The sequence below is a fragment of the Micrasema longulum genome, unplaced genomic scaffold (genome assembly GCF_059751315.1).
Source record: "Micrasema longulum isolate JH-2025_06_02 unplaced genomic scaffold, ASM5975131v1 h1tg000162l, whole genome shotgun sequence".
NCBI lineage: Eukaryota > Metazoa > Arthropoda > Insecta > Trichoptera > Brachycentridae > Micrasema > Micrasema longulum.
In genome coordinates, this window is record NW_028277367.1 from 131393 (window position 1) to 141146 (window position 9754).

The window sequence follows — 9754 nt, forward strand, 5'->3', positions numbered from 1 at the left end:
CTTTATCTGCTGTTTTTATCAGCATTTTTGAGTTACCCACTAAAAACATGTACATATTGAACGGTATTATGTATCTTTTTTGGGTGATACCGTTTATGTTGGATTTGATCCGACGTTTCGGCTACCATTGCAGGAGCCATTTTCAGGGAAAACTGATGGCTCCTGCAATGGTAGCCGAAACGTCGGATCAAATCCAACATACACGGTATCACCCAAAAAAGATACATAATATTGATAACAGAGGACTGTACAGAGTTCAATTTCCTTTTTGTTCATATTACATATCACATGGATTATAAATAAGTCAACTTTTTTTTTCTTCAGGTGTATAATGCAGTGCAACTCCTGGAGTACTGTCAGGGTTTTCTCCTCCAGAACATGGTAGCTCTCCTCACGTACGATGACTCGGTGAAGAGACTGCTATTTGGGAAAAGGTTACCTGGCCACGATGTATTGGGAGCCCTACTGACCACTCTCCAGCAGAGAATTAAAGCTAGGAGAGGACCAAATAAGGCTCGATAAAGGGGCTTTATTATCAACTAAGCTAAACCAAAATTACTTGTATTCCAATAAGATCTTAACTTTTACATCTATCTCGTATAATTTTTTCTCCACTTGTAAAAACTTCATACAAAATCTTTTTTATAGGTTTGTACTTAACATTTTATGCAATATAGGATTTGAATATTTTCATCAGAAGTTTACTAGTACAATTTTTTTTAATGATAATTGTAAATTCCCTAGGACATATATCAATCTCGGGTCATTATGAGGATTTTTATTAAAGTTTGTATATTTTATTAATTGTACAGATGTATTGTTTTCAAGAATTAATTTTATATTTAGTTATCATCAAAATGGTATGTATCAGTATTTTAATTTGAGATTTTCGTGTGTTTGTGTTGTTATTAAGAATATAATTTATTTATTTAAAAAATAATATGGCCGGATTCATAAAAAAAATACTAAAAATTGTTTTTGGTATTTAAATAATATGAAGTAAATGGAAATATTTTAATTGTAATAATCTAAAATCCTATATATCCAAACAAAACTTCAATTGTCTATTTTTACTTTTTCAACTCTGTTTAACACAAATAAGGTAAATAGTCATTTTCCCCAAAAAGGTTAACAACATAAGTTGCTTTGTTTCACTCCTTGATGAAATTCTGAATAAAGTCAGTAACCTAACCTAAGCTCCTCGCTGTCTCTGTATTTATTGGGCATAGATGTTACATTTTTTAGCTTAGTAAATACTTTTTACCTGAGATAATAATAGTTTTGTTAGAGATAATAATCATATTATGTTCTCGTTTCTAAAAAACACATTTTTTTATCTTAATTTTTTTTTAAATAAAAAAATTCAGTATCTTGCGACTTAGATAAATATTTTTTTAAGCGGACACTTATTTTTTGTTAAATTAATATTAAAAAATATATATTCTATTTATTTGGAATGTGTAGTTTATAAACATTTTATAAGTATTTTTGTACTTTTAAGTGCCAACCGGTAATCAATTTGAAGATATATATTCACCATTATCAGTTGTAAAATGTGTAATGTTTATATTTTTAATAAACGTTTTTATATTTGACTCTTTTTTTTTTAAATTTTCTTTCGGATGATGTTTAGCTGATAAACCGAAGTCACGTTGTTTCATTCCTATCCAAAGTAAGGTTCTTGATTTATTTTTATATTTATTATTTCATTCCTACTCGATTACGTCCACAGGATAAGAGGATAGTCCAAAATGTGCAATTATATGTTGTATACAACTATATATTTCCATAAATGATGTTATATATTTATAATATTGAGATATTAGTGAATAACAATACATAGAATGTCAAGAATAAGGAAAGTACATCAATATGTAAATTTGAATATTTTTTTCTCTGAAATTATTATGTATGTTCTATATATTTTTAAAAATATATGCGCAAAAATAAATATACATTGATCACTACAAAATATTTTTTTAAATCTGTACATTACTAAAAATAATAGCAGCATCTTTAATACAGAATATATAATATAATACAACGACACAATGAAAAATCTTATCTTATATATTTTTTTTAAATACTACATAAAGCTAAGCCAAGTTTTTACTGATATTTTCAAAATCTATAATTTTACTGCAGTTACTTTATGCATTAAACAATACTGCCAAAAAATGACCTTTTACCATTGATAAAAAATATATTGTTCTACTACCTTATTTGATTATTTTGCTAAGATTTAATTTAGGATTTATATTTATTTTAATTTATTTGAGAATAGGGGTTTATTTCATATTAATTTCTGGTTGATCTTCTATTTTAAATTATGCTGTACCTATATATTTCCCTTTAAAGTTACATTTTTTCCCCCGTATTTGCCAAGTGGAACACTGTAGTTGAAACAACCAATAGCAGCTTATATTAGGTATATTCTAAATAAATGTTGTATTTTTAATAGTTAGTCGTGCTTTATTCGTCTTTCCATAACATCTATTGTAAAATCTGTGATGGTACTCGTATATACCTTGACCCCTCATTTATTTTAGCATGGCATACACCAAGTAAACAATAATTTATACGAAATTGTATATTTTATTAGTTTCTTAAAAAAATCTGCAACTAAAAACATCTGAATAATAATATGTATATTAAAAAAAACTGAAAAAAAAGAATAAAAAATCGACTATAAGATGGGAAGTCATATGCGTGAAACGTTATTAGATTTTGCATGATGTTCAATTTTAAAAAAACATTCATTTTGAATATAGCTTATAATACAAGTTGCTATAATTTTAACGAGTACTTGTTTATCTGCATTGTGTAATTTTTTTTATTAAAATAGTCAAGAACTCAAAAATAATTTATATTTATTTCAAACCAATTTCTTATCCAGTTTTGTGATTTATAATAAAGTTAAGTTAAACAAAATATAAGTAGATTTATTCCGACTTCATTTTATTATTTCAAAAAGCGAGCTAATAACTATTAAACGAGTATTTATAACAATTTAACGGCAGATAAAATATACATAGCATAAAGTAACCACAATTATGAAGACAATATGGCATTTAGCCATAAATAAGCTACATGAATGAAGATTTTGAAATACTACTAAGTATTTATCACAATATTTTAATATTAAAACCATAGGCCTTAACATTGAACAATATGAACTTCAGCGACAATCAAATAATTATACATTGATCCGTGAAAGGAGTTTTTAATGCATAATATTCTGTACATAGTTTTCCCATCACAGCACAATCACAAATTAATTTCAACTGACCATTTGCAACTCCAAAACACTTACAATATAATTTTGATCACTTACAAACATATAGAGGTACATTATGACATTTGTTACGAGTTTTATATAAACATTACAAATATTATATAATTTATAAGCATTTAATTTTAAAATTGGTTCGCAAATACACTTGACTTTTAAAGATTCGGTTGCCAAAATTAATTTGATCAACATGAATCATAGCTTGACGCATTAAGAGTATCTCATTTTCAGAGTTACATAGCTCCGATAGTTCGAATGAAATAAAATATTTTTTTAATGAAAATTTTGACAGTAAAAAGAGTCGCCACAAACTAGACATTCTCGATGTCATGCGAATTTATTCATGTTAAAGTTGCTCTCGAATAAATTAAAGTGAAATTAAATTATAGGAAATTACCCTGTCAAACTTTGGCTCTAATATATTTTACAAATACCAGGTCCAAATGGATAGTGGTATAATTTTTTAAAAATACAGCAAACTTTAAAATAATCTTAATAGCGGATATTTAAGGCGTTTGGTTAATTAGACAAACATTGCGAATCGCGACAAAAAGTTTTTAGAAATTACTTTATGAAATACAAAAAAATAGTACACATTTATATATTCCCTTATTAAGAATTTGTAAATATTAAATACATTCAGTATAGTATAAAAAATAATATCATGTCGACATAACTTGACTAAAAAATATTTTTTACAATAGAAAATAAACAGATCTTTCATAATGGTCACCGGCAACAAAAAGTATTTATTTATCATCTATTATTTAGGTATATTAAATTCTAATAGAGTTTAAACATATGTAATAATATGTAAGTCTCTAAATATGAACAAGTTCTGAAATATCAATTTATGCCATACTAAAATGTATGCTGTTTAAAAAAAAAATCTTCATTAGTCATAGACTTTATCTTTAAATGACTAGACATTTAACTGATTAAAAGTATTTTCTTCAATTATCAAAATCCAGTTCTGTAATTTGGCAACATAAAATTGTAATTTTTATAAAAAATGAAAAAAAAATACATATATAACTTACAGAGGTTTATATTAAATTATATATTAGTAATAAATACAACCTTAATCTATTCACATTCAATTGCTAGGGATAGAAAAATGTCCTTAAAATAGAATAATTGTGTGGCCTAGTATCGAAAATGGACAAATTTTGCTACATTTCTATGTATCAAACTCAGGCAAATGTATACAAAATCCTTATGAAACAACGGAGATTGAAAATGTACTTGGATGTCAAAAATAGTCAAATCCTACATGGTGTAGTATCCAGAAATGGACAAATTTATCTCGACCACAAGTGACCATTATGCTTTATGGCCGCCATTAATCTCGTCATTTTACTATCGAGTGTGCAAGAGTGAGAAAAATATGTTGAAATAGGGCTCAATCTTTCTTTAAGTAAAATTCATTGACATACACTTATCAAGCATCTTTGTTTGTTTTTTTTTTCATTTTATTCAATAAAAAGTATCCTAAAATATGTTTGAATTAGTAAAATTGATTATTTTTTATTTTGAATCGTATAAATGAAAATACATATAAATGTACGTTTATTTTAATTGTGGTTTGATTCATTAGTTTTTTTTATATTATTAAATAATCAATTAATGTGAATTATTTATTATTCTTCTTCATTTCCTTATCCGCATCTAATAGTGCATAGGGCACTATTTTGGTAAAGTGTTTTTGTAAATCATAAATTACTTGAAGGCAAGACCACCAGTCTCAGGCTTCGGGGCCAGTATTATTCAGGTTACATATTAAAATGAAGAAACAGTATTTAGATATCGTTATGTTTCAATTAAATTTTATATCAATTTTAAATTAAGGTTTTATATTAACCCGCTGTACTTTTCTTGTTCTCACATTTATTGTTATAATTGTCATGAATAAAACATCAAAATTAAAAAACGTTAATTAGCGCCACTGATTGACTAAATGTATACACCGACTAAGAATCATTGTCAAAATTGAACAAATTCAATACACGCATTCTCAAAAATGGTTAAATCTTTACACCTAGTATCAATATTTGACAAATCCATATTTGTTTTTAGGATATTTTCTTTAAAATGAGACACTGACATAAGCTTTGCACTAGCGTTTGAGGTATTTTTTTTTTTACATTTTTTTTGCACCACAACAGGCCAGGAGGCCTAATTACAGTGGTGAATTACATCACAGAGCACCCAGGCTTGAGAAAAATCACATTTTAATTTTTGTGTTCTCACCGGGAATCGAACCCGGAACCTTCCGTGCCTGAATCAAGCGTCTTGACCACTACACCACGGAGGCCGCCGTATTATTGGATGCATGTGCATTATTTTTTAATTGAAAATACGTCTACAGAACGAATGCAAGTTTTTCCATGTTAACTTTTTTTTATGTGAGATGGATTGTCCATTGTTTATATTAGGCCACACATTTAAAAGTGCTTTTTAAACTAACAAAATTATTTCTTTAAATAATTTTTAATTTATCATATAATGTTATATTTGCTAGAATATTTTTGTGATTTAAAAAATAACATTTTAATCGTAAATCTAAATCAACTAGGTATTACAATGTTCTGAATAAATGTCGAATTCCCCTGATCCGGGTATGTATGTTCAAGAGTTTTTATGGAATAATTTAAATAGTGCAAATTTGATCATCCCTATCTTAATAAAATAAAAAAACAATTCAAACCTGTAAAAACACACATTCATACTGAACTTTTATAATATGTACCACAAATTAATACAAATTGTTAAGGGATAAAAACAGTATGTGTAGTGCTAATCAGTAAACATCATCACGTAAAATAATTAAAATTCCAGTCAGTGTGAATGGTTTTAATAGTTATGATAGGTACTCAAAATTAATGTTTAAAAAATCAATCAATAAGCTGCTCAGTAAATGATGACTTATTCTAGAAATACGTAAGTATGATGATAGTCATAGAAATAATCACATTAGCCAGACACACATGTTTTTTTCTATCTAAATCACAGTAGATCCAGATTTATTTTAGAAGGTACAAAATATATTTTCTGATTTTGCATTCTCTTAAAGTACTGATTGATATTATAAAGTTTATTAATTAATTAGTATCGAACTGGTATATTCCAATAAAAATAAGTAAAGACAGATAAAAATCTACTAATTTTCTGCGTTAAATCAGAAAGATAATTGTAATATATTGAAGATTCATAAGGTTACGCTCAATTTATGTTATTACTAGGTTTGCCACTCATTGAACATATTAACATATGAGGAAGTTCAGTGCTATAAAAAATTGGATATAAAAATGTTTTCTTACACGCAGTAAAAATTATAGCATTTAATTGTGCGGTGAAGTTTCTAAAAAATGTATGAAAAGATGAATAAAAAAAAATGGTTTTAATAAAAATGAACTACATTGAATTACGTCACAAATTCTTACGAATCAACCAATAAATTACAGCATTGTTCTGTGTAGCGATAGATTCCCGATTTCCTGGTAGCCATTTTTTTTTCAATGTTTAGTGTATTTTAACACTACGGAGTTGTACATTTAAATGTCAGCACAATTCACCGGTGACAACTTGTGACGTTACGGGCGTAGTAATTTTAAAATTAAAAACTTAAAAAAACATAGCGAATGATAATACGATACATAAAAACTTTTTTTTTTAATTGTCTTAGTTTAATAGTAAATTAACAAATTAAAAAAAAAAAAAACCACTGAACTTCCTCATTGGCAAATAGTGTTTTTAGTCTGATAAATTTAACAAAAAGGTATGTATTTCTACTGAACGCTGGATGTGTTTAATCTATCTTTGTATTCTAACCATCGCAGACAACATATTATGCAAGTATTTCCGGTTCTATGGTGTTCAAAGAACTTTTAAATTTATATGTTCAATGTGCAGCCTAGACTAGTGGTCAAAAGGATATCAGTTAAAGTTAAAGAAACAAATGTTGTGACACTGTCACATGCGGTAGAGTGTTCCCAATACAGTTGGATGAAGTCTCAGTGAAAATATATCAATTTGTATTCCATACAATCTTCGAATTCATTCTTTAGTACCTAAAGTATATATCGTCTTTTTTCATCCAAAATATGTCCATGAATACAAAGTTCAAATATAGGAGTGGAATATTTGCTCAGTGAATTTTCAATTTAGATTTTTTTCTTTCTTTTTCAGAATAAAGACGATGTGTACTCACTATCTAAATTATGTAAAATATTTACAAGATCAAAATAATGATTCAACTGTCGAAATAAATATAATATAAATAAAACAGTTTAACAAGATCAAAATTATGTACTCATAGGAACTTTAGAGTGAAATTCAACAAACACAGTTGAAAACAAAATACAGTAAGTATCTTAAAATATTATCTAAATACAACACCAAATTTCTATTGTTCATAACCCAATGACTATTGCAAATAATCTCTCGTTAATTCTTCGCTTCAGTGTATCGTATAATATAAGAACTATAAAAATATGTCATAGTTTCTATGATAAAATCAACATTAATGGTACTAAAAGTTGTGCATTCAGTACTGCGTAATATTTCCAGGTCTTGTAGTGTAAAGTTAACAGTCTACCGCAATAAGCTCCTACATACCCCCTGGCTTGGGAATATTGGTATCGTATGCTCGAATCACATCTGTTTGTGTTACGGAGCCTCCTTCTTCTTGAGAAAATGCAAATCCATCTATTCAAAATAATTTCATCAATTACTTTCATGAAAAATTTACATGAAAAAATTATCATATCATCAATGAAATATGACTGAAATCGGGTTTGAAATCTTTAACTTAAATTCATAGTTGAATTTGCAAATATTTTAAACTTATTAAATATAATAAATAACTGATCAATTAAGAAAATTAATTGATAATTTACTAGAAAATATATTCATAATCAGTAAAAAAATCATCCAAAATAACGTTATCGTGCTTAACACAGGGTGTTAATTAACATTTCAAAATACATGGTGTTTTTTACATATTTATGTGTAAAAGTAAATTAATATATTCACAGATTATTTCAAACAATTGTACAAAACTGGTTAGTAAAAAAATAAAAAGCAAAATGTGTTTTATCTAGGTGAATCAACAAACACAAAAAGCTGATAAACATAATGTTGTGGTTTCTAAACCAATTTATCAACATCACATATGTTGTATTGTTCTTAGAAAAACTAATTTACTAGCTATTGTGAAAGCTTCCATTTGTGGCAGAGATTTATACATTAAATGACATTTTTGGTCTTATAACAAACCATATTATGTTCTGAAAATATTTGAGGGTGAAGATTTAATATGTAATGCAGATATGATTAAGTAAATTGATTCGTGAACATTTACCGCAGGATGTGCTCATTGAGCATGCTAAAGGGAAATAATCAAGATATTTGAAATACTTACGTGATAGCTCCACCTCCATATTTACCCTTGTGTTGGACCTTCTGCTGAAGACACTGCGGACATTTTTGAGTAGCCTTGCCGTCTCAGTTAACCTGGTAACACAGGCAATAACGCCCGCAGGCGTCACATGATACTTAGCACATGCTCTTATACGTTTTCTGTTCCTTTTCTCATCTACTGCTTCGTACTAAGAGTGCTAACAAAATGTGCACAGACACTGAACAATACATCACATGCACAAACACAAACCAATTGATTCTTCAGTAAGGATGCCATTTGTGATAAGTTTTCATACAATACAGAAAATCGTAGGAAGAGTTTGACTTATCTACAACTAATGATTGATCGGTTACTAAGTTATCAAAATGGTTCATCATTTAACATCACAGACATGCATGCGTGTGAGAGTAGTAAAGGAATGTAAGAAAAAAAACATATTCCCAAGCAAGAACAAGCACAAACTGCAGACACAATAAGGTAAGACATTGTTACTAGAGACAGACACATAATAATAATTAGGTAGACGTCGGATCGATTCCAAGATATTCCGACTGCATACTTACACCGAGAGAGACGTTCCAAAGCATGCACAGGCCTGCCATCACGATGCCACAATAGTAAAAGATAATTCAGTTTATTATTTTTTGGACATAATATAATATGCAACATATAAAACCTGACAGCACAATTATAAAAAAAGCAGGTATCATATTTCAACAAAAATATATAGAAGTTTTTACCTTATTTTTGAAAAAAAAATAAATTATTTTATTCATTCACATATTTTGTCTACCATTTACAAGAATCACATTTTTAATTTTGTATTTAAATACTTTCATTTTACTTAAAAACAAAAATGATGGTGACGATAATAAATTATTAGACTGAATAAATAAACTGTTGAAAAAATACAATATACATAAATACCTGATTTCTTTTATACACCATTAATCAGTATATTTCAGAATGCCGAATAATAAAACTCGAATTAATTGTTGTATATACACATACGAGAATGAAATATACATTATGATATTTTA

General features: G+C 27.5%; 2 protein-coding genes across 8 annotated transcripts in view; one reads left to right on the top strand and one right to left on the bottom strand.

Annotated features, from left to right (window-relative positions):
• The window catches only part of LOC148284063 (ankyrin repeat and BTB/POZ domain-containing protein 2), a 90274-nt gene extending 83947 nt beyond the window's left edge, over window positions 1-6327 (top strand). For both annotated transcript variants that reach the window (XM_088242727.1, XM_088242728.1), the window contains exon 21: window positions 325-6327. In XM_088242727.1, coding sequence (XP_088098853.1) covers window positions 325-522 — 198 coding nt within the window. In that variant the 3' untranslated portion in view covers window positions 523-6327. The remainder of the gene's footprint in view (window positions 1-324) is intronic.
• A 1258-nt stretch (window positions 6328-7585) lies between these two features.
• The window catches only part of ATP8A (ATPase phospholipid transporting 8A1), a 154477-nt gene continuing 152308 nt past the window's right edge, over window positions 7586-9754 (bottom strand). For 2 of the 6 annotated variants that reach the window (XM_088242732.1, XM_088242733.1), the window contains one exon: window positions 8703-9309. In XM_088242732.1, the coding sequence (XP_088098858.1) occupies window positions 9075-9309 (235 nt within the window). In that variant the 3' untranslated portion in view covers window positions 8703-9074. Of the gene's footprint in view, window positions 8000-8346; window positions 9310-9754 lie in introns of those variants that run through there. The other 4 variants (XM_088242730.1, XM_088242729.1, XM_088242734.1 and 1 more) reach the window with 4 other exon arrangements.